Consider the following 26,086-nt stretch of genomic DNA (forward strand, 5'->3'; position numbering starts at 1 on the left):
GCAAATGGGATTAAGAAAAAGAAGAACAATGCTGTGTAGGAAGGTAAGATTAAAATACCGTGATGGTTAAGTGAAGTCAAAAATGTCAAAGAAATTGGGAAATTCAATAGGTTCATCTCTGCGTTCAAATGACATCACAAACATGCTACTTTTTAACAATATACTGATACCACACAGCCAAAGCTCTCTTAAATACTTCTTTTGCAGCAATGAGTGCATGTAAAATTCAAATCACAAATGCAGCTTGCATTCTGTATACATATGTACTGGTGACTGCTGGATATTCTTCTCACATCTAAAGGATCACTCACTAAAGCTACGTGGAAAAAATTTCCATAACTCTTCATTCTGTCACATGTGCTACTGCTACTAAAAACTCCCTCCCAAAAATATGAAATGTCATGTGTAAACTACCACACTCCAGCATTCTATCAGAGAAGTGGCTTAGCTGTCAGTCTGCTGTCTGACAATGAAGTACACTTCATAAGTAGAGTTCATTTTTAGATATTCTTCATTGTCATGTTATCTTTGACTGAATACTCCTATATCAAGTACCATCTTATTGGTTATGAAAAAAACATTTTCAAGGTGAAACTATACAAAAATGAGAAATGTCTCATACTGGCCAAATATATCTAGAGGAAAAACTTTCAGGTTACAAAGTAGGCTCATATATTTGCCACCTACAGCTTCATTCTAAATGTTTTAATTTAGCCCTGAGAAATATGAAGCGGCTAGTTTCACATAGACCTGTTTTATACAGGTCAGTGTGCTAGTCTGTTTCAGCGTGAAAAAGTAAAAGCAAATCTAAGACTTTTGAGACTACCTAAACCAACACTTTTGTAGACTTCCATCTGAAGAAGTGGGCATGAACCCAAGGAAGCTTATGCTAGAAATTTTTTTTAGGTCTCTAAGTTGCTACAGATTCTTTTGTTTTTATAGACCTGTTTTAGTCATCTAAATACTACAATGGCAACCTAAAATACAAAAGAGTAAACTGTTTTCCAGCTAACAAAGGGTACTCTGTTGAAGAGCAACTCTTACTTGCAACTGGCTTTTTTGTTTAGGAAATCTGACTTATTTGGGAATTTCTTTCTTGAACTCAATGGGATGCACAGTAAGAGTTGCACAGAATTTACTTGTGTGTCGAGTGTCCTATTTCAGATTCTTAAGATCATATGCTTGGTTATGATCACTAGCTGCTCTTGATTTAGCCTGAATTACTGAAGCCTACAGATCAAAATTCTAAACCCACTGCATATTGCCTGTATTACGCAATTTGTCCTTTTTCCTTTCTATAACAGCTTGCGTGGAGCTGGTTTGTTTTCACCCAACTTGAAAAAGCCTAGCAAACTGCAGTGGTGTTGGTGACAACTGAACTAGGGCAAAAAGGGTTCAAATTCTTCTTGGACTCATTGAATGACTTTGGATCAATTTCTCAACTTCACAGGATTACGGAGGATAAAACTGAAGGAGACAGTCACATTTAAGGAACAGCAGCACACCTTGTAAATTTTTACAAACTGTTTTCACAGTGGAAAACTCCCCACTTCCTGATTCTACCAGCAATAGGTAAATGACAAATGATGTTTCAGCCAGCTACTGTGTATCAAAACCACCAGAAGGCGATCTGAATCCCCAATCTCCAGCTGCCCCAAGGGACTCATACCTCTATAGTGAGCATTTACAGCCCCAGAAGCACCTACAACACATAAAGCCTGTCATGGAATTAAGGAATCCCAAAGTTCTGCTCTCCTGCTTCAACTAACTTTCCTCTTCTCTGACCAAATACATGCCAAGAATTTGTGTCTTACAGAACACAGCTCCTGCGCTCTAATGCCAACTTTCTCCTCTTAAGAAACTACATAGAGCCAGATCTACTTGTCTGAACCTATTCTATAAAAACAAACAAGAATTTGCCTCCAACAAAGACTCAAAAGTCCAAATACGACCAGTTTAGAAGATTGGCTGCACCTGCACTGCAGAAATAATCCAGGTTAACCCTGCTTTAACTGCCATGGCCCAATGCAATGGAATTCTGGGAATTGTAGTTTGTTGTAGCACAAGAGCTCTCTTACAGAAGGCAAAAATATTTCACAAAGCTACAGTTCCTAGAATTCCATAGCACTGGAAGTTAAAGTAGTGTCAAACTGGATCATTTCTGCAGTGTGGAGACAGCCATTTTTAGTTATCCCTAGTCCCTTCTTCAAATTTTCTACTTGCCCCTAAACATGGTACACAGATCAGACCAGCTCTTCTCGAGCAGATGTCCTCCAGATGTGTTGGACTAGAACTCCCATACTGAATTGGAGTTTATGAGAGTTGCAGCCCAACATATCTGGATGGCACCAGACTGAGGAATGCTTCTTATCACATCAGGCTTGGCTGGTCACAAGATGACTCAACTAGGAAAATTACTAGGCAATCCCAAGGTAGTCACTACTCTGCCTTACAGCAACCTGCCTAATAGGGTTGTTGGGGGTGGATCAAAGAAGAAGAAACAAAGGGCCCAAACAGGCCAAAATAAAGCTGCTTTGGATCACTTTGGAGGTATGCTGTTTTAATGATGCATGTGTCCTAAGAGGCAGGAAACCACGCCAAAGCCATGCTCTAATCCTAAGGACTGGAGCGTAGCTTTGGTGCAGTTTCTGGCCACGTGTCATTTAAACAGCATACCTCCAAAGTGACCTGGAGCAGCTTTATTGTGGCCTGTCTGTTTGGGCCCAAAGTTATGTACGACACGACTGGAGAACTTCTATATAAGTTCCAAAAATACTTTCTAAAATCCAAGGACTGTGTTAAAATGAGCAATTTTAGATTAACTAGAAATAAGTAGACTCCTCCATGCTGCAATCCCTCAAACACTTACCTGGGCCTCTTTCTTTTTTTAATGTATAAATTTGTATATTATGTAACAGAATATAAAAGATGAGGAAATCCTGAAAGCATACCAGATGGTGCAAAATTCTTGAAGAGCGTCTTCCGCAGCATAGGACAATAATTACAGTAAGGCTCTAGTTGATTAAACAAAAAGACTGCAAAATACCAGCTGTGGGTAAAGAGTACTTCAGAACAATCAAAGATGCCAGCCACAGATGCTGGCGAAACGTCAGGAATAAACTCTTTTAGAACATGGCCATATAGCCCCAAAAAACCCATAAAAAACTATACAGGATTATGTTGTACAACTCAGTCGGCCCCAAATGTACCTACAGTGGGCCCTTGGTTTCTGCTGGGGTTTGGTTCCAGGACCCCTATGCAAAGTGACCTTCCTTTTCCAGGCCACGTCCTACATTTCAACCTTCTATGCAGAAGGAATTTCACAACATCCTCCATTTTGAATATGACTAAGAAGCATGCGTTCTGGTCATCCTGCCCCCAAATGGATATCCAAACCAGCGGAGGCTCAAGTCCCGTTGAAGAAGGCAGTGTAATAAAATAGTGTCCTTTAGACAAAATGGCAAAAATCAAGGTTCCTTTTTTTTTTTTTTTTGGAATATATCTTTTCAAGCTGTAAATGACTGAATCATTGGAGAAGGAATCTATGGAAATGGAGATCCGATGGTATAGAAACATGGGATGCATCTGTGTTGTAGCACTGAGCTTTGGCTGTTGAAGTGTTGTCTAGCTGGATTATTTCAACAATGTAGACGCAGACACGCATAGACACAGACGTACATAAATAGAACTTCCTGCGTGGGACTTCTCTCTCCCACCCTCCTGGGCCTTCAGCTGTCTCTCAGGAGGAAGCTGAAGGCCTGGATGGATCAGCCAGGAAGGAGGAACAGGGGCACCCCTCTTCCTCCTCTTCCCTGCCCTCCATGTGTCATCCCTGGCAGGCGCATCATAGGTTTGCCATTAGGGATTTAGGTCCTCCAGCGCAACTCTATGGTCAACTTTAACCAAAAGTCGCACTGAAAGAGGTTCCTAGAGAGGACACTCTGCTAGGCCTTTGTAGCTCCTCCAGTGCAACTCTATGGTCAATATCTGGCAGATGTTGACCACGGAGTTTCACTAGAGGACCTAGAGAGTCCTAGAGAGGTGTTCTCTCAAGTAAAAACAGTGTTTTTGTTATTTGTGTTTCCCCCACATTCACTGGGGTCTGTGACCCTAACCCCAGCAAATGAGGAAGGATGTGTCTGTGTGTGTTTATACGTATGTGTCCCTCCATGTTGGCGGATTTGATTAATATGTCCTCTCTAGGAATCTCTAGGTCCTCCAGCGCAACTCTATGGTCAACTTTAACTAAAAGTGGCACCGAAAGACCTAGAGATTCCTAGAGAGAATACTCTACTGGGCCGTTGTAGCTCCTCCAGGGCAACTCTATGGTGAGTGTCTGTCGGTCGTTGACCATAGAGTTGCATTGGAGGACCTAGAGATTCCTAGAGAGGTGTCTTTCTCTCGGGTAAAAACACGGTGCTTGTGTTATTTGCAGTTTTTCCACATTCACGGGGGTCTTGTGCCCCTAACCCTAGCGAATGAGGAGGGACAAGTGTGTATACAGTATATGTGTGTATGTGTATATGCATAAGGAAAGGTGTGTGTGTATGATGAGGAGTGTGTGCGTGTGTCTCTCATCTAGGACCTGAAGGCCTGTCAGACTTGGGCTGGCCTTCCCGGGGCCAGGAGGCCTTCCCTTCCCGAGGCAGGGCCCTCGCTTACCGTGAGCCGGGGGCGTCGGCGTCGTCGTGGCGGCCGAAGGCGTCGTGGAGGGCGGCGGCGGCGGCGGCTGCTGCGCGGGCGGGGGTCCGGGGCCGGGTCCCCTGAGGAAGGCCGGCACGAACTCGGCGGCGTGGACATTGGGCACGAAGGGCTTGGCGTTGACGTTGAGGTGCCGGCTGAACGCCGCGCCCAGCAGCTGCTCCTCGTCCAGCTCCAGCGGGGACGCCATCGGAGCACCCGCCGACGCCGCCGACGCCGCCTCCTCCTCGGCGGAGGGAGCCCCGGAGGCGGAAGCGGAGGCGTCGTCGTTGTTGTCTCCGGCGCCGGGCTCGACCTCCGCTTGGTCCCAACAGTCGGGAGCCGAGTCGCTGCTGCTCCCGCTGCCGTTCGCCTCCATTTTGTTCGCCCTCCCAGAAGCCCCTGCGCCTCGACGAGCCTCCTCCTGAGGGAGAACCGAGGAAGGGCCGGCGGAGCGAGGAGGAGGAGGAAGCGGCGGCGGCGGCGGCGGCGGAGGAGGAGGAGGAAGAAAGGCGCTGGGCACGCAGCCACCCCGACTCAGCACTCCGCCGCCCGGCCGCTCCGCATGTGCGTGCCGACGCAAGTAGGGCCTCCCCGGGCTGCCGTAGTAGGCCTCTTCCGCTCACCGCCTTCCACCATTTTGGTAGTTTTTGGTCCCCTCCTCCGCCCCTGAGGAACCACAGCTCCCATAGGCTTCCCGGACTACACTTCCCAAGAAGCCTTGCGCCTCTGCGCTGTGGTTCCGATGATGGCAGGTAACATGGGAAACGCCAGAGGATTCTTCGAGACTTCGTCGAAACGACAACTCCCAGAGGCCTTTGCGGCGAAAGGCTTTTGAGTGGTTGGAGCAGAAGCATTAGCGCCGGCTCTTTTCAAAGCAGAAGCCACACTCTCAGCCTCAGAGGAGTGACTAGGCCTCAAACAATGCAGCTCGACGCCACTTCTGACTCCCGTGTCTTAATGCCACATGGAATTCTGGGATTTGTAGTTTGTTCGGTGTATGTGGCACCACAGTTGAGAACAAAGGCTAAACTACAAATCCCAGAATCCCATAGCATGGAGACATGGCGGCAGTCAAAGTGGTGTCAAACTGCTTTGTGGCATTACCCCCTCAGTCTGGCTGTATCTGCAACTGCTGGCATGACACAGCCTGACACCACTTTCAATTGTGGTGGCTCAATGCTGTGGCATTTTGGGAACTGTAGTTTGTTGTGGCAGACAAGGGCTGCATCCACACTGGAGAGATAACCCGGTTTGGCACCGCTTTAACACTTTTCCTGGCTCAAGGCTATGGAATTCTGGGAGCTGGAGTGTGTTGTGGGGCCCAGAGCGGAGCCCCACAATGGGACTTCAGCATCCATGGACTTTGTGACCCAAGGGAGATCCTGGAACCAAACCCAATGGATAACAAGGGCCCACTGTAGCTCAATTTATATATGCTACCAATATTGCATTTCACAGCATGGAAAACCCACAGTTTGTCCAGCTAATGCAGCGCCGCAATCCTGGTTATAATGACCCCAAATACAAATGAAATCGTAGGTTCTTTCCTGGACACTGTTTACATGGGAGAATGAACCTAGTGCTCTTCGCTATTAAAAATAAAATGTGAAGTCGAAGGCTTTCATAGCCGGCATCCATAGTTTTGTGTGGGTTTTTGGGGCTATGTGGCTATCTTCTACTAGAACATGGCCACATAGCCCGAAAAACCCACACAAAACTAACACTAAACTTGTTTGTGCAGGGATTGGTGGATGGTCAGATGTCCATAATGAACTAACAGTGTGCATAACAGTAATAATTGCAACAGGTGATATACTGTTTGGTAGATACTGTAGACACATCAGGTTAGCTACCATCAGAATGCCAGGCATCAATAAATGTGAAGAGGTATTTTGTGTGTTCAGTTGTGACAGATAATGTAGCTAAACGTTCATCTTGGGGGCGGTAGTTTGGGGAGGCACCAGAGCTCTCTGACAGACCAGGCTGAATATCATGTGAAACTACAAATCTCAGACTTCTGTAGGATAGAGCCATGGCTGTTAAAGTGGCATCAAACGGCTTTAAGTCTGCAGCGTGGATAACCTTATAATACCAGCCCCAGATGCTGGCGAAACATCAGGAAGAAACACTTCTAGAACATGGCCACATGGCCCAAAAAAAAAACCAACAAAAAAACTATGGATGCCGGCCATGAAAGTCTTCGACTTCAAGTTCTGGCCTGCTTCCATGCTCCATCACCTGTTCAGTGTGTTGCCTGACTGTATCACACATTTCACAGTGAAGTGTGATGACAAGTACAGGAATGAAGCCACCAGAAATTTAAACTCATTAGCTCAGCAACACAAGTTGACTTCCAGGGCTGCTCTTGCAGTTGGCTCTTCTTTCTATACACAGATCTTTTCGCTGATTAAGTGCTGGCCATCTGCCTAAAGCAATTTTTTTGGTCTTGTTTACCGTGAGCAGCTTCACTTGTGCTCAGTTGAACATGCAGAATCTGAAGTTGCGCTCTCAAGTATTTGGCTCCTAATTAACAATACTAGCTAGCAACAAAAATACAGCTGAAGTTGGAGTTACCAGAATTGGAATTTTGTGTCAAAAGAACTCTCTGTTAAATTCTGTTCTATTCTTCCAAATGTCTTGGTTTAACATATGCTTGAAGCCGCGCATGACGTGCCCAGGTATGATGCTGGCGCACTGTACCCATATTTCAGAATTCCAGATAAAAGGAATTCAATGCTGTGGAATTCTGGGGAATGGTAGTCTTGGGAGGCAGTTTGCCTTCTCTGAATTCCCAGGATTCCCTAGCATTGAGCAAGGGCAGTTAAAGTGGTGTCAAACTGGCTTATTTCTGCAGTGTGGATGGAGCCAAAAGAGAATCTACCATTGTGGGGCAGCACAGAAAGGAAGACTGTATCCATACTGTAGAAATAATCCAACTTTGACTGCCATGGCTCAATGCTAGGGAATCCTGGGAACTGTAGTTGGTTTTTGGCACCCCAGCTCAGAAGGCTAAATATCTCAAAGAATCCTAAAGTTGGAAGAGACCACAAGGGCCATCCAGTCCAACCTCATTCTGCCATGCAGGAACTCTCAATCAACGCATCCCCAGCAGATGGCCATCCAGCCTCTGTTTAAAGACCTCTAAGGGAGGAGACTCCACCACTCTCCATCTCATAAAAGTACATATCCCAGAATTCCATAGCATTGAACCAGGGCAGTTAAAAGTGGCGTCGTTATAGAGCTGGAAGAGACCCGAATTCCATAGCACTGGTCTAAAACAGATGGAAGAGATAATCCAGTTTGAGGCCGCTTCTCATACTAGAGAATCCTGGGAATTGTAGTTTATTGTGTCACCAGAGTCCTTTGACGGAGAAGACTAAATGTCTCACAAAACTAGTTCTCAGAATCCCTTAGCACTGAGCCAGGGGAATTAAAGCGGTGTCAAATTGGATCATTTCCACAGTTTGGAGGCAGCCTGAGAAGTCGGGTTCAGGGAAGCGTGGGAGAAGCGAAAGGAAGCACGGGGTGGAAAGTGGCCCCCAGCTTCCCTTGCAGAGGCTTCTGGGCAGTGTTGCCAACAAGCTTCAAAGATATTCCCCGAAATGTTTTAGCAAAATCCAAAATCCCTGGAATTCCCCAGTACACCTATCCCTCCATATTCGCCAGGGTTAGGGACATAAGACCCTTGTGAATATGGAAAAACCGCAAATAACAAACGCCGTGTTTTTATCTGAGATGACACCTCTCTAGGAATATCTAGGTGCTCCAGGGCAACTCTGTGGTCAGACACTGACCATAGAGTTGCACTGGAGGAGATACAAAGGCCTAGTAGAGTGGTCTCTCTAGGAATCTCTAGGTCTTTCAGTGTGGCTTTTAGTTAAAGTTGACCATAGAGCTGCAATGGAGGAGCTACAAAAGCCTAGCAGAGTGTCCTCTCTAGGAAACTCTAGGTCCTCCAGGGCAACTCTGTGGTCAGACACTGACCATAGAGTTGTAGTGGATGAGCTACAAAGGCCTAGTGGAGTGTCCTCTCTAGGAATCTCTAGGTCTTTTGGTGCGACTTTTAGTTAATGTTGACCATAGAGTTGCGCTGGAGGACCTAGAGATTCCTAGAGAGAACATATTAATCAAATCCCTGAATAATCAAATCCACAAATATCAAAGCCGTAAATATGGAGGAATGAGTGTATTTATTATTATTATTATTATTATTATTATTATTATTATTATTATTATTCAGTCAAAATGCCCAGGAAGAAATTAATTAAATTACCTTGAAATTGGGCAACACTGTTTCCGGGTTGCGGATTCTTTACTTCCGGGTCGGAGGAACACTTCCGGGGAAACACAGTGTACTCTTAGAGCCCTTTTTGTGTGTGTTTTGGGGGTGGGCATCTGGAAGAAGAAGAAGGAGGCGGAGGCCTGGGCTCCTGGGAGGGAGAGCGGGGCGCCATGAGCGGTGAGTGGCTCCCGGGGGCAGCTTCCCTCGGCAAAGGCAGCCCCCTCCGAGGCTCTCTCCCCAGGAACCCTCTCCCTGAATGACAGCTTCGGCTGCGCTTCTTGGCCCTAGGGCTGGGGGGCTTTCAGGGCTAGGCTGCTTTGCACAAAGGCTTCCTCTTGCTGCTGCTGCTGCTGCTGCTGCTGCTGAACCAAAGAATCATAGAGCTGGAAGAGACCCCAAGATTAAGGGCCCTGATCCAGTCCAAGCCCCTTCTTCGTCTTCTTCTGCCATGCAGGAACTCTCCGTCAAAGCATCCCATTGACAGAGGGCCATCCAGCCTCTGCTTAAAGACCTCCAAGGAAGGAGGCTCCACAGGGCTGGCTCTAGGTAGAATCATAGAGTTGGAAGAGACCCCCAAAGGCCTTCTGGTCCAACCCTCCCTCCTTCTGCCAGGCAGGAACTCTCCCTCAAAGCATCCCGTCTGCAGCAAAATATAGAATGTAGAATAGATAGAAAAGACAATATAGAATCATAGAGTTGAAAGAGACCACAAGGGCCCTGATCCAGTCCAACCCCATTCTACCATGCAGGAACTATCAATCAAAGCATCCCTGACAGATGGCCATCCAGCCCCCGTTTGAAGACCTCCAAGGAGAGAGACTCCACTACACTCCGAGGAAGTTTGTTCCACTGTCAAACAGCCCTTACTGTCAGGAAATTCCTCCTAACGTTGAGCTGGAATCTCTTTTCCTGGAGCTTGCATCCATTGCTCCATTGGGTTCTTATCTCTTGAGCAGCAGCAAACAAGCTTGCTCCTTAATATGACATCCCTTCAAATACTTAAACAGGGCTCTCATATCACCTCTTCACCTTCTCTTCTCCAGGCTAAACATCCCCAGCTCCCTAAAGCGTTCCTCATAGGGCTTCATGGTTTCCAGGCCCTTCACCATCTGCAGATTTGGGCCTCTGTAGACAAGGATACTAGGAACTCTCTCAGTCGTAGGGTCGCCATATGTCAAAATCAACCTGACAGCAGTTAACAACAACAAGGTTGGGATGTTACATGTGAACTAGTGAGGATTGGTTTCTAACCCCCTGCGACCCCACTTTGACTTGGACTTCCTAGGTCCAATGTCTCAGCCCAATCTGCCTCGCAGGCTTATACAGAGAACAGTGTAGGTTGCTCTGAGTTCTTTGAAAGGCGAGTGGGATAAAAGTACCAAATGTAGACAAAGTACAATAGTAAAACTGTCATGGATGGGAATCACAAATGTCCTTTGGTTGTGTTGTAGATTTCTTTTCCTTAGAGAGACCCAGGAGTCATGATCGAAAAGGAAACATAGGCCTGTTACAGACAGCCAAAATAAAGCTGCTTCAAGTCACTTTGGAGGTATGCTGTTTAAATGATACATGCTTCCCAAGAGTCCAGAAGCCGAACCAAAGCAGCTTTGGTGCAGCTTCCAGACTCTTAGGACACATACATCATTGAAACACCATACCACCAAAGTGACTCGAAGCAGCTTTATTTTGGCTGTCTGTATAGGACCATCGTTTATTTAGCTGCAACGGTGTTCCCAGAGGAAATTCATATTCCAAATTCTGGGACCTTGGTTCCAAAGCGAACCAAGCTTTTATAGTACTTTGAACAAAGAAAACTACAAATCACATTTTCATTGGTTACATTGAATTAAACATTTCTAACCCTGTACTGTATATTCATTGGATGTTCAAATGTGACACCTAACATATGCCTCTATCCCTCATGCTGTGGATATAGTATATCTTGATTTCAGTAAGGCCTTTGACAGGGTTCCCCATGACATTCTCACAAACAAGCTTGTAAAATGTGGGCTGGACAAGGCAACTGTTAAGTGGATTTGTAATTGGTTGACCGGCCGAACCCAAAGGGTGCTCAACAATGGCACCTTTTCATCCTGGAGAGAAGTAACCAGTGGAGTCCCACAGGGCTCTGTCCTGGGCCCAGTGCTATTCAACATCTTTATCAATGACTTGGAGGAAAAAATTGGTGGAATACTTATCAAATTTGCAGATGACACTAAAGTAGGAGGAATAGCTAATACTCCAGAGGACAGGATCAAAATTCAAAATGACCTGAATAGACTAGAAAGCTGGGCCAGAGCTAACAGAATGAACTTCAACAGGGAGAAATGTAAGGTACTGCACTTAGGGCGAAAAAATGAAATGCACAGATATAGGATGGGAGACACCTGGCTTAAGGAGACAACATGTGAAAGGGATCTAGGAGTCCAAGTAGACCACAAGTTGAACATGAGTCAACAGTGTGATGCGGCAGCTAACAAGGCCAATGCGATTTTAGGCTGCATCAATAGAAGTATCGTATCTAGATCCAGGGAAGTAATAGTGCCACTATATTCTGCTCTGGTCAGGCCCCACCTGGAATATTGTGTCCAGTTCTGGGCGCCACAATTCAAAAAGGACATTGAGAAACTGGAGCGTGTCCAAAGGAGGGCGACTAAAATGGTGAAAGGTCTGGAAACCTTGCCCTATGAGGAACGACTTAGGGAGCTGGGGATGTTTAGCCTGGAGAAGAGAAGGTTAAGAGGTGATATGATAGCCCTATTTAAATACTTGAAGGGATGTCATATTGAGGAGGGAGCAAACTTGTTTTCTGCTGCTCCAGAGACTAGGACCCGGAGCAATGGATGCAAGCTACAGGAAAAGAGATTCCACCTCAACATTAGGAGGAATTTCCTGACAGTAAGGGCTGTTCGACAGTGGAACACACTTCCTCGGAGTGTAGTGGAGTCTCCCTCCTTGGAGGTCTTCAAACAGAGGCTGGATGGCCATCTGTCGACGATGCTTTGATCTGGATTTCCTGCATGGCAGGGGGTTGGACTGGATGGCCCTTGCGGTCTCTTCCAACTCTATGATTCTATGATTCTATGGTTACCCATCAATCAGTTTCATCTATATGCTTTGTTTCACTTTCCTCAAACTGTCTATGCAGTACTTCCTTTTATTTGGGTTAGAATCTTAAGTTAGGAGCTGTTTCCAAATTGTTTACATTCCAAAACAGGAAATGTGACATGACCTGGATTCAATCATCCTGGCAACCTTTGCTCTTAGTACTATAATTTTTCAACTCTTGAACAAGTGAAATTCTTTGGCATAATTTTCCTTTGTTTCATGCTATGAATTCTTTGTCACATGCCCCTAAATTTTACTGTCAACTTATACATGGGTCATATCAAAATGCAAAATGTACCCCATCAAAAAGGGGCATATGCATGTACAAGCTGCATATTTGTGTGTTCATGTTAATAACAGGATGCCATCTCATATATTGTCATTTGTGCTTCCTTCAATTGTAGGTCTGCAGAACAATGTTGCCAGAAGACAATTTCTGCTGGAAAGATTATTGGATGCAGTTAAACAGGTAACATGTTGAAGAGACAAAAATATGAGTATGGCTGCATATAAGAAATTTCATATAAAAATAATTGGAGGTCTGTTTAGGAGCTATGTATTTATGTGTATGTTTGTGTCTTGCCCCGTGCATGTGTGTTTTTTTTTGTTTGCAATGCAGTTGTGGTTGATCTTTGTCCCAATACATCACTAGGCTGAGGTTTGGTAAGCAGGAATTTAGAATTTAGGTTTTATGTCTGTAGATGGTTAGGTAAACCTTTTGCCTGGTTTTTGTTTGAGCAGGACAAGGAATACCAAGGGCAAGTAAACTGATAGGGCTCCATGAATCTGTCAGGTTGCTACTAGTGACAGCCACTTTATTGAGTTACAGAAGGATCAAAGCCCAGGAATAATTTGTGCACAAGAAGTAGGAGACCATCCCTTTTGCTTGCCCAAGTCATTTTGGGCAGATAAAAGTTTAATTGTACTAGTCATGCATGGGGGACATATAGTCTTTAGATGTTACTAGATTGCAATTCCTACCATTCCTCACTGTTAGCTGTGATTTTCAGGGCAATGGAAGGCACAGTACATCAACTTCTCTGGGGCACATGATCCCAGCCTCATTTCTAACCACTGCCCACTCCCCAAATGCCCTAAATTCTGTGTCTAATCCAACGGCAAGTAAAGAAGACTTGGTGAGGAGAAGTAGTATCAATCAGAAATGGCTGGTTGATAGGCCTAGCCACCACATGTTGGGCACTTGTAAATCAGATAGTTTAAATTAATGTTAATTGATGCACAGGGCTGGAAGGGACCGGAAGAAAGGGCCATCTGTTCGCCCAACTGTCATACAACTAAAGCACTCCTGAGAGATGACCATCCAACCTCTGTTTAAAGACCTCAAAAAATGAAGAGTCCACCACCATCTGTTGCACTCTATTCTACTGTCAAACAGATCTTGCAGTAAAGAAGTTCTTCCCAATGTTTAGGTGTAATATCTTTGCTTGTAAATTGAATTGATTGATTTGTGTTGCAGCTTATCGAGTTGCAGAAAGCAAGTTTGCTTTTGGTTCTAATCTTTAATGTTTTACAATTTTTTAAACACTTGGATTAAATATTTTATTTTCGTGTTGACCATTGAGATACTAAATGCCTTTAGATTGATCTGTCACTGTTAGTGTGTTAGAAGATGCAGTGAATCTTGTCCTCATCATTAGGGAAGTACACCAGTGGTCCTCTCCCAAGAACAATGCTGACTTTATTTTGGTGTCAGGGTAATGCTTATCTTTTTACCCAGGCAATTTGAGGTGTTTAGCTTCTGGTGGTATAATAAATTTTTGCTGCTGACTTTTTCTATTTTTGACAGATTAGACATGTTAAATTTTCAGAATTCATGAAACTATAGGGAGAAAATGACTGGTTTCTTTCTGGGTTCTCTTTTAGAGAAAAATTGACATCTTTAGAAAAAGTGGAAAATGCAATATTAATTCCCTTTATGTCACTTTAGGAACATAAAATGCCTTATATTTACATTTTGTTTGATGTTAAAATTATCATGGTTGATATAGTAAGAGCATACTTTATTCAGAACATAAATACAACTTTAATTTACCATTAATTTATTTCCACTAGTTCTCCATATTATCAGACAGATATAACGCACTGATTATCATAAAAAGAACAAACAAAACAAGACTAAGAATTGTAATAATCTGGTACTTTACATTGTTTTTTGTTGTGTGCTTTCAAATTATTTTGATTTATGGTGACCCTATCATGGGGTTTTTTTTTGGGCCAAGATTTGTTCAGAGGAAGTTTGTCTTCATTTGAGGCTGACAGAGTGTGACTTGTGCAAGGTTATCCTGTAGGTTTCCATGGCTGAGTGGGGATTCAAACCTTGGTCTCCAGACTTGTATACAATATGCAAACTACTGCACCATGCTGACTCTTGATACATAGTTGTTCATAAAAATGTTGCTATTAGGTTTTAGGAATGAATTACTGTCAGTGAATATGTGAACGCCTTCTCTTAAACATTTTATTCATCATTCTGAAAGAAAATATTTCATAATACTTTTTTTTTCAATCTTTCTGAGAAAAAATGTCTGCAGAAAAAAAAGGGAAAATTGGCTTTTTTACTGTTTCCTTTGGTTTTTTTTTTTTTTTTTTTTTGCAGTTAGTGCATGCTTGTTCCTTATATTTTTTTCATTGTTTTAAAATTGCTGTTATTTGCCTTGGAATTATAGTGAAAGGAAAGATATGAATAGAATTTAACAATATGATTTTTTTTTCCAGTGCCAGATCAGATTCGGAGGAAGAAAAGAGATTGCGTCTGATTCAGACAGTAGGTAAGTCTGAAGTGGTACTGAATAAGAACTTATTTTTAAAAATGAACTGTGCAGTCAGATGGTCCAAAGCGTCATTTTACCTGACAGCTATGTTTGATGTGATGTGTACAGGGGAGGAGGTGATTTTTTTCATGTTATGTATGTGGTGTTTACAAGGATGATTCTGTAACTACTTTTTGTTGGAGGTGCTGGGGATTTAACCTAGGCCTGTCTGTAATCAAAACATGTGCTCTACAAATGAGCTGTAATCTCTGATAAAATAATTTGAAGTGTGTATCAGGTTCTTATATGTCAGGGGTAGGCAACCTGCGGCCCGCGGGCCGGATGCGGCCTGGCGAGGCCTTGGGACTGGCCCCAGCCCAGTCCTGCCGCCATTTGCCGCCGGGGCCTTTGGGGGGCAATTGTCTATAGAAGCCTCAGAAACATGCATTTATATTAACATTTTTAAAAAAATCTGCAAATTTTTTCACGTGTCCTCCATTTTTTTTTAAAGTGTCTTCCATTTGAAAATTTTGTCCTACATTTGTCCTGGTTTATTTATATATTTAAAAATTTTTTAAAAAAATATTTAATTATTTATTTTTTGGCTTCGGCCCCCCCAGTTGTCTGAGGGACAGCAACCCGGCCCCCGGCTCAAAAAGGTTGCCTACCCCTGTTATGTGTGGTCTTTCATGGTACAAGGAGGTATCATAAAGTTTTAATTTTACAGAAAGTTTGTTTTGATTTGTAGTTGTTAACTTTTCTCTATGTAGCCACCATCCAGATTTACATATTTTGCCCCAGCGTTTCTTGAATCTCCAAATACCATTATGGGAGAAGTCTGCAGATTGCGCCTTAAACCACTCTTCCACTTCATGAATGACATCATTTGTGTTGTCAAATCAACGACCCCACAATGGATTTTTTATTTCTGGGAACAAGAAAAAGTCACTTGGTGTGAGTTCAGGAGAATAAGGCGGATGCTGCAAAATCTCAAAGGCACATGTCTTTGCTTTGTTAGCCGCAAGTTGAGATGAGTGAGCTGGTGCATTGTCAGCTAGGAGACAAATGCATCTGGAGAGCATACCGCGGCGTTTCTTTTTTAAAGCATCTCACAACTTGTCCAGAAGATTGCTGTAATAAGTGTCAGTGATATTTTGTCCTTTTGCAAGGTAATCTGTGAGAATGACTCCATGACAGTCCCCAAAAAACTGAGAGCATGACCTTCCCTGATGACTTCTGCACCTTTGCCTTTTTGGGGGGAGGGGAATCGCCATGCTTCCACTCAATGCTCATAGTTTTCATCTCTGGATCATAGTAATAGAGCCAAGATTCATCCATGGTTACCAGATGAGCAGAAAAATCCTCTTCATCCTGTTCCACCGGTGTCAACATCTATCTTGAAAGGTCACATCATGTTTGTTTCTGAAAGGGGTTAGCAAAAGTGGAACACAGTGTGCAGACACTTTAGACATGTGCTGTTTGTCATGAATAATTTCCCACACACTACCATAACTGAGACCAGTTTCATTCATGATCATTTGGATGGTTGCATGTCTGTCTTCCAGGATTAAACATTCTACTTTCTTCACTGTTGCCGCATAGTCCGTCAGTGATGGTCTTCCAGGTCTTGGCTCGGCTGTGAGGGACATGTGACCAGTTTGGAAATTCCTTTTCTACCTCACTATAGTGTCATAAGATGGACAATCCTTTCCATAAACTACCATCATCTCATCATGAATTTACCGGGCACTATTACCCTTCCAATGCAGGAGCTTAATCATTCTGCAAGCCTCAAGCCTCTCCATCTTACACTTTAGTCTCTTCTGGCACAACCTGTCAGAAAAATAAAGGACACAATGAGCTGATTTTCTCAACATCTTGCACTTAGGGGATCAATTATGACACTTGACAAAATTTCATCAATATACCATAATTACTTCTCGGTAAAAGTTATTACTTTACGATACCCCCTTGTAGTTTAAAGCTTCCTCTGGTTATTACTATTACTGTTGTGTGTGTGTGTCTGCAAGTTGTCTGTTGACTTACAGCAACTTCCTAAATTTCATAGGATTTTTGTGGAATGTCAAGGGGTTAAATGCAGCTCAGGAACAGGAAAAAGTTATTTGGAGAAATTGAAGTACAATGTACTATGACTCCAAGGAACACATATTAGGAGAAAAGGTTCAAAATTCTTAAGAAGTCAAAGACAGAGCAAGAATTTATCTCTGCTTGTGATAAAAGTTAAAAAGGAGTGGTGTTACATGTGAACAAAAGGTTTTTGATAAAGGAATTATTCAGTGATCCAAATGGATTATTTGTAATAATAATAATAATAATAATAGATTTATTTATAGCCCGCCCAATCATTAGGAATCCAGGCGGGTTACAACAGTAAAAATGCATTAGAAATACAATAAAATACTAATTGATCCCTTCCCAACCCCTTCCCCAATATTAAAACTACAATTAAACAAATATTTGTAGGTATGGAACTATAGATTAGCAGAACCAAAATTCACTGATAGTAGGAATATTCACATCATGGGAGAGCAAGTTAGATTTTTATCAAAACCTAATGAACAAATTATTAGGATACAGTTATGAAAACACAATCATAATGGGTGACTGGAATGGGAGTGATAAACCCAGAAATTGACAGAAAACCAGAAAAAAAGCCTGGACTTTTTTTGATACCTAACCTTCTAGTCACTTTGCCAACCTGAGGAATGTGGAGAATGAGCCAAGCTACCCACAAAACCTCAGCGTGCTCTTATGTAATGCCAGGTCTGTTAAAAATAAATCACACATTACCTCAAGGATCAGGAGGCTACTTGGCATGTTTCACAGAAACCTGGTTGGGAGATGATATTGGCTCAATATGGGCTCAGGCTTTCCCAGCTGGATACTGTGTTAGCAAGCAAGTGAGGGAAAGTGGCAGGGTAGGTGGGATAGCTGTGCTCTATACCATCTTAACCTGACCAGATTACCTATTAGAGAGCTGAGCCACATTAAGCGTGTATACCTGCTTCTGAAAACCAGGGATGGATTAGGGATTCTCTTAGTGTATCTTCCACCTTTCTGCCTACCAGATTGCCTGGCAAACCTCACAGAACTGGTCTCTGAGTTGTCCAGAGTTTTGCTTCTGGGTGACTTCAACATACCATTGGAGGCCAGTTTGTCAGGTGCAGCTGAGATGTTCATAATACCTGTGACAAAAGTGGCACTGTCCCAATTGTTTTCAGGACCTACACATTCAGTAGGTCATACCTTTAATGCAGTTTTTAGCTTGGAACATATGGACCTATGGATGGAGGTGATTAATATGTTCAAGTTGTCAGGGACAGATAATTGTCTGGTCAGGGCTAGTATCACAGCTACAACCTGTCCCTGCAGAGTGGAGGACCTACTAAAATGGTCCATTCTTGAAGGCTAATGGATCTTTTAAGATTGTAGGAGAATGTAGAGGTTTTATGGCTCATACCACCAATAATTCTGCTAAAGCCTTGGTCAGTAAGTGGAATGAAAATTTAAGTAGGGCTATTTACATAGTTGTTCCCGAACAACCTCTCCAACCTGTTATTAATAAAGTTTAATATACAGAGACTCTCAGGGAATTGAAATTGGAAAGATGATGACTAGAGCGCAGATGGCAGAAAACTCTTTTATGTGACAAGACATATATAGGAAACATCTTTGTTCCTATAGGATTGCAGTACATGCAGCGGTGAAAGTTTTCTTCTCTTCATATGTTGCGTCCGTGAATTCACAACCAGATGAGCTATTCAGGGTGATGAGAGGTCTAACTTAGGTACCCTCCCTGTTGAACCCAATCTTACAACCTTCTGTAGCTCACTGTAATGCTTTTAAATCGAATGGTTAGGGCTGCAGGAGGGGATAAGTCTTCAATAGCACCACTAGACTGTGGAATGACCTGCTGTGAGATATTTGACAGTTAAATTTAAATTTAATTAGTTGAAAGAGTCAAAATGGCTGAAAAACTAAGCAGAATGGAGAAGAAAGTTTCAGATTTTGGAATGTTAATGATGGACAAAAATCAACAACTGACATAGACGTTACTGTATATACTAATACTAGTTAAAAATTGACCCTAAAGACTTGAGTTGACTTAACCATGGGTCAGTGTAGGTACTGTATGTTAATTCTGATTTAAAAAGGAACCATCCCCTAGTGAAATAACAATAGCAAATCTATTTCTATACTGCTTACTGATGTATTAAGCATTTACAAAGTATAAGCTAATTGCCCCCAACAAGGTGGGTACTCATTTTAGCGACCTAAGGAAGGATGCCAGGCTGAGTTGCCCTAGAGCCCCTGGCTGGTATTGAACTCACAACCTTGTGGTTTGTGAATGGCTGCAGTACAGGCATTTAAGCATTGTGCCACTAGTGCTCCATGAAAAATGAGCATAATCTGTCCTGGAAGCACTGACCCCTCTCTATTCTCTCATGTCTTCAGTCTTTAGTTTGTGCACAAACTGTTATGCCTGCTGGAATTTTAAAAATTCTTTGGCATTGTTTTCCTGTATATGCCAAATTAATATCTTAGTTGAGAAGATATTAAATATAAATATAAAGATGGACCCCAAAATATACCTCTTGTGAATAATTGAAAAAGAGAGAAAACATGAGAAGATGCTCTTTTATATGATAATAGTGGCAAGGATGGTAAACGGGGGGAAATGGAAAGCAAAGGAACCAGATACAGTGGAGTGGCTACTTAAATTACAGTTGCTACTCTGTTTTCACAGACTTCAGATCTGTGACCCTCGCTTATTCGTGAGGAACAAACAGAGGGGGTTAAAATGGGGCGTGCTCCTGAGGCACGCACCCCCATTCAAGCCTATGGGGCTTGAATATCTGTAAGTTTCTGTTTTCATGGGGGTTGAGGGGGTGGTCCAGAACAGATCCCTTGCAAAAACGGAGGGCTGACTATATATGACTTTATGGAAATTGATAAGTTAATCTGTTTAATTAGAAATGAATTGACAAGAAAATTTAAGAAAGAAAAGTAAAATAAAAGGCCTTTAATAATCATCCCATTGGAAAAGCATTACTGAAAACACGGTTGAAAATAAAAGCAAAATTCTACAGCAAGATACCAACATGGGTTTCAACTCAAGAAGGCCTTTTTGGAAGATGGACTGACAATCAAAATTGATTTTTGGATCAATTTCTAAACTAAAATTTCTAGACTTATACATGAGTGTATGTAGTATATTGTTTTATGCTGTTTTAAATTGATGTTCTTTTAATAGCCCGTTTTATTTCTCACAACGCACAACCACATATCTCTGGGCAACTCAAATAAGTAGCGCATAGTCACCTTCTGCCATTGTTGTTCTCCAGCTGTTGATTTTAGTTCTTCTGAGCATGGTCAGAAGGGGGTATTATAGGAACATGGGGATTCTGGGATTTGTAGTACAAAAAAGTAACTTTTCCTGGTTCTGGGGAATAGAATACACTTGTGTCTATAGCTGTTGAAAAAAAGGTAAGGTTACAAATGTTTGTAATGTCTTCTCAGAGCCATCCAACTCAATAGTTATCTTGTAACAGTGAATTCCACAGGTTAGTGATAGAATTCCCAAGTGACATATTATTTTATTGGATTTTATATATGATTTATACCCTGATGTATGAAACAAAATGGCTTCTGGAATGGCATACATAGCAGTGTTTTTTTAAGGACAAGAGAGCATCTGATCTCAAGATTACAATCTCAAAAGTAGGACACAAAAGGAAAAATGATAAAAAGCAGAACTGTAATTAATCCTTGTTTTTTGCAAAGTTGAGGCTTGAGGGTGAAAAGAACTGGTAAATATTTTCTGTAGGATTTGACTTGTAATCAATCATTCAATCAATCAATCAATCAATCAGTCTTTATTGCTTTTGACCAATGGCCTTTGCAAAAACCAAAAGAATAAAGCAATACACATAACATTCCCATAAAACCAATATACAATATAATTTACCAAATAGCAAAAATTCAACATAGCTGGTTACATATAACATATATAACATGGATATATTAAGATTCATATATAAACCCTTTTAACTAAAATTATCCCCGTTACAAGGAACTGCTATCTCTGCTAAGTATTTCTTCCTGGTCTTTTTGGCAGCAAGAGCAAATAGGACTACATACCAAGTCACATATTTATCTGTGTCCATTAGGAGATAAATTATATTTTCTTGGGAGGTCAAAAATAACCTATTTCCAATTAAAGATAAAATAAAGTGCTCCCTAGGGTCTTTAGCATAGGCGGAAATCGCCTTACGCGGAGGGATCCGGAACGGATCCCCGCGTAAGGCGAGGACCCACTGTAATCTGAGTTGGGTTGCTTCTGAGACTTGAGAACTGAGGGGAAAAGCTGGCTCAGCTTTTGAGGTTTCACAATTCATAGGGAGAACCCCCTGACTGCATTGCCATCTTCCATAAGAGGCCAAACACCCATGGGTAGTCCACATTGCCCCACTTCATCTGCAAGGATGGACCTGACAAAATTGGGCATTTCTGGGTACAAACTGTGCTGCACCATTTTTTTTCTCTCTTTCACAGCAAACACATGAGCATGGACATGTCACCAACAGCCACAATCACCTCCCTCATCCTTCCCAGCTGCCAGCCCATTCAGTGCCCTGTGCAAGAGATCATGCGACTGGCCACTTAGTCATACAAGTGATTAACTGCCCATATGGCACATCAGTGTGCCCAATGACACATTAATGCAGTGCAATCATGGGGGCCCATGTACATGCCCTCTTCTACCCACTTTCTCCATGGCCTTCTGCTGGACTGGCCAGTTTGTCAATGTTATGATTAAATCCATTGTATTGTTGGTGGTTGGCTATCATTTTTCTTGATAGGTTGATGGTGCAGTTGACCACTTGTGTGCATGTGTAATTGATGTGCAAGCGGGTGGCAAAAAACAATTATGGGCAACAGTGGTGCCAGCAGTTCATTGGCCCTGTCCCTCATCTCCACACTGGCATGCAGTCCACATATTAGTGTGATAGTTTGCACTTTCCAGCTTGATCCTGAGCAAACATATGTTTAGCCCCAGCACCTTCGTCCTAGATTTCTCCTGTGTTGCCCACTTGCATTTTTTAAACAGATAGGTTTCAAAATGGGTCAGAAGCACGTTTTATTGCTCATACAGACAGCCTCTTAGTGTTCATCTCAAGTTTTCCTTCTAGTCCTATGCCTTATAAGAAAATAATTTAGATATTATTATTATTTTTAACAGTGCTGGTTTCCAAGTCTTTCCAGTTTCTTCCAGTTATTTAGATGGAAAACTGCTCTCAATGCAGTTTTTGAGCTACAGAGGCAGCAGCGTGAACTCTGATTATAACATTTGAAAACAGATTGTCACATTAAACTGGGAAATGAATACAGTTTGGCACCAGTTACAGCTGATTGGTATATTTTACATATAAAATCTAGCCCTTAGCTTCTTCCTCTTTGTGTGCTACATTTCTCATTGCATTTATATTGAATTGCAGGGTTACTTGCCTCTGTGCTCAGTTTGAATCTGTGCTTCAGCATGGTTTGAAGAGGACCCGGGGATTAGCCTTAACTGCAGCAGCAATCAAACAGGCAGCAGGCTTCTCCAGTAAAACTGAAATGGGTAATTAAGGCTCTGCTTTCTTCACTGTCTTTTTTGGAAAATGTTTTTAAAATGGTCTTGTGTGTAAACAGCTGGCAATTTCAGTAATGATACTGAAAGTAGAAAGAATTATAATGAGTTGGATTTAGACTTTGGGCCAGTACAGACAGCTCTGAAGGAGAGGCTTCATGCTGCCCCTTTGAACACCGCATTGGGGCCGCGGCAACCGCATGCCGCAGCCCCAAACCGGCTATTTGCTGGCTCAAAGAGAGGTGTCAAAATGCCTCTCCTTTTTGAGCTGGCAAAAGGATGCCCTTTAAGCCACCGCCACAGCCTTGTGGCCCTTTGGCGGCGTGCAGCATCTAAATGCCACACCACTAGAGTGCCACAGCACTGCCCATCAGCTTGAGGGCGGCGTCAGGGTGTGCATCATCTAAACATCATGCCCTCACACCACACCCAAGCCAGTGCTTACTCCCAGTCTGTTTTGCCCCTTTGTCATACTTGAAATCTATGACTCATATATAATATTTAATGTGAGTCTCATTGATTTCAATGAGTCTGAGTAGAATGACTAACTCTAAAACAAATCCATTATAGTTAGTTTCTCTCCCCTTGCCCTTGCCCATCATTTTTAACAATATATTCTATTTATCATTTTGAATTTGTTCTAATATGAATGTATTTTATTGGCATTATGTTGCTTGCTTTTTTAAAAAGAAAATCATCATACAAAAGTGTGCCCGTAAAGAGAGCTTAGGGCCAAAACAGACAGCCCAGAAAGTCTGGCTCTACATTGGCTTGGGGTATGTGGCGTTTAGCTGTTCCAAGCCCCCAAGCCAGACCGAAGCTGCGCCGGCAGTTACATGCCAACCGCTTTTGTCTAGCTTGAGGACATGGTGTTCAGATGCCATTTGCCCTGGAGCTGGTGAAAACCAGCTCTAGAGGCAAAGGAGTGGCTTTTTTTCTGCCCCAAATGGGGCAGATTTTTTCTGTTCCTATTTGGGGTGGAAGCTGACTGGATTGGGGCCTCAGATCTGTTTGCCATGGCCCCAATCCAGCCTAAAAGGGGTGGTTCCAAGCTGCCCCAAATTGGCCGTCTGTTTCGCCCCTCATTCATGCTTAAAATAAAAATAAGTAGATAAATCTGAATTGTTACATGTATGCCAGGAGGGTAGAACAGGCAGCCCTCCAAATGTTGTTGGACTACAGCACATTCAGTGCTAGTCCCTGCTACCAGTGACTAAGGACGATGGGGTTTGTAGTCCAGCAACATATAGCCAGACCCTCCAGAAGGGCTGGAGTGAGTGAAGTTGGACAGATCATTCACTTCAGGTATTTGGTGGCTGATGACACAGTCCTGGTTTCAGGTTCTTTCTTCCAGAATGAGAGGATAGAAGAAGCTTCATATGGGCTTAGGAGTGCCTGGTGATAAAGATGCTCACCCACAGAGGTAGCCTTGTTCTATTGTGCATAATATTTGTATGAAGGAGCAGCTGTATTCCAATATTCTAAGGAATTTATCAGTGCTGAGATTGATACCTTTGTCTTCCATTAGTAGACTTAATATGTAAATGTTTACAATCAAGTAAAAAATACATGTATAAATTGCAGGTACTATTCTCTGAGAGGTTGATCTCTTTCTGTGGATAAACTCTAGATGTAGTTATCTTTCGTTCAAATGTCTACTGTTGGATGGCCAACAGTAGTTCTTCACATATTACTGAACAGCAACTCTTGCCTTCCCTAGCCATCAGAGGCAGTGGTGGAGGATGCTGGGAATGGCAATCTGTCAACATCACACATTATCCCTATTTTAAAAATTCAAGCATTAGCAATTCTAAGGAGACGGTAAGGTTCATCAGGTTTTCAGGAGAGGAGGGATGTTTCACAGCTGGATTGAATCTAGTGTTGTAATGAAGTCTGCAAAATGTCCCCAAATTATTTACTGTCTGCTGGAAGAGATAACTGTTTAGATCTATATTATGTTTAAAGAAATTACAGCTAAGACCTGTCAGCATTCTGGCTGCCACATTTTGAACCCTGCTTAAGTTTCCAGTTTCCAAAGGCAGCCCCACATAGAATGCATTACAGTAGTCCAAATGGGATGTAATCAAGGTATGTGTCATTGCAGCCAGATCTGATATCCCAAGGAATGGGCACAACTGGTTCACTAGCTTTAATTGTGTAAATGCACTCCTGGTCACTGCTGAAACCTGAGCATCCTGGCTCAGAGCTGAATCCAGGAGAACACCCAAGATGTGAGCCTAAGATTTTGGGGTTGGGGTTGGGGTTAATGAGATTTTAGCTCCAGCTGGGATGGTCAGTGGTGAAGGATAATGGGAGCAGTAGCCTGAACACATCTGAAAGGCTGCAGGTTTCCCTCTCTTCATCGGGGGTTACTTTCAGACCAGTATCTGATTATAAGCCCATCCAGTGTAACCCTATCTAACACAGGCAAAATGCCTATTCCCTGATCTGCTTTTCAGCTGACCAGGAGCACCTTTATCTTGTCTAGATTAAGTTTTAATTCATTTGCCCTCATCCAGTGCATTACTGACAACAGATCGAGTACTGAGGCAGCTTCCTTGGAACTGACTGAAAGGAGAGATAGAGTTAGGTATGATCAGCATACTGGTGACACCAAATATCAAAACTCCAGGTGACCTCTCCTAGCGGTTTCACGTAGCTGTTAAACAGCATGGAGGGCAGAACAGATTCCTGTGAGACCCCACAGGCCAGTAGCCATGGAGTCTAACAAGAGTCCCCCAGCACCACCTTTTGAATTTACTTTTCCAAAAAACACTGGAACCACTGCATAACAGTGTCCCCAAGACCCATCTCAGAGAGGTGTCCCAGAAGGATACCATGGTGAATGGTATCAAAAGGTGTTGAGAGGTCCAACAGGGACATACTCCCTCTGTCCAGTTTCCTGTAGATCATTCACGAAAGTGACCAAAGCTATCCCATAACCAGGCCTGAAGCAAGATTGAAATAGATCTAGATAATTAATCTCATCCAGAAATCCCTGGAGCTGGAAAGCCACCATACACTCCAGAACCTTGTCCAAGAATAGAATATTAGCAACTGGCTGATAGTTATTCAGAATGATGGGAGCCAGGGATGCTTTTTTCAGTAATGGCTTCACCACAGCCTCCTTTAAGCAGGATGGAAACCTCGCTGCAGGGAGACATTCACCACTTCATCCTTTTGCTTTCCAAACTAGGCAACTGTGGTTTAAAGCAGGAGTGGCTCTTCAGATATTATTGGACTCTCCAAATGTTGAACAGCAATTCCCTGCATTCCTCTCTATTGGCATACTGCCTAGAGCCGCTGCAACATAATTAACATCATTTGAAGGGTTTCATGATTTCCATTCATGTTGTAATGAAAGGGCTATTTAGGACATCCACAGCACTAGCCTAGCTAACCTTAGTCTAGTGAATGTTTCTTTAGGGTCTAAAACCAACAGTTTAGAACTTCCAGTGCTCCATTGCAAAATAAAATTTCCAGTTCTCAAAAATTTCCACTGGGTTCACTTGGACTGTTGGAATCTGCCAAAAACTCTGAGAAAACTTAAGTTTTCATGAGATTTTAGCTCCAGTTGGGATGGCCAGT

At 42.8% G+C, this 26,086-nt stretch overlaps 2 protein-coding genes across 3 annotated transcripts in view; one reads left to right on the forward strand and one right to left on the reverse strand.

The window, feature by feature from the left end:
* The window catches only part of GSPT1 (G1 to S phase transition 1), a 33,238-nt gene extending 27,924 nt beyond the window's left edge, over positions 1-5,314 (reverse strand). For both annotated transcript variants that reach the window (XM_042437565.1, XM_042437564.1), the window contains exon 1: positions 4,663-5,314. In XM_042437565.1, coding sequence (XP_042293499.1) covers positions 4,663-5,059 — 397 coding nt within the window. In that variant the 5' untranslated portion in view covers positions 5,060-5,314. The remainder of the gene's footprint in view (positions 1-4,662) is intronic.
* A 3,677-nt stretch (positions 5,315-8,991) lies between these two features.
* The window catches only part of LOC121914451 (sorting nexin-29-like), a 34,969-nt gene continuing 17,874 nt past the window's right edge, over positions 8,992-26,086 (forward strand). The window contains exons 1-4 of the mRNA XM_042437858.1: positions 8,992-9,142; positions 12,478-12,542; positions 14,810-14,862; positions 22,365-22,489. Of these exons, the coding sequence (XP_042293792.1) occupies positions 9,136-9,142; positions 12,478-12,542; positions 14,810-14,862; positions 22,365-22,489 (250 nt within the window). The 5' untranslated portion in view covers positions 8,992-9,135. The remainder of the gene's footprint in view (positions 9,143-12,477; positions 12,543-14,809; positions 14,863-22,364; positions 22,490-26,086) is intronic.

This window comes from Sceloporus undulatus, chromosome 8, assembly GCF_019175285.1.
Source record: "Sceloporus undulatus isolate JIND9_A2432 ecotype Alabama chromosome 8, SceUnd_v1.1, whole genome shotgun sequence".
NCBI lineage: Eukaryota > Metazoa > Chordata > Lepidosauria > Squamata > Phrynosomatidae > Sceloporus > Sceloporus undulatus.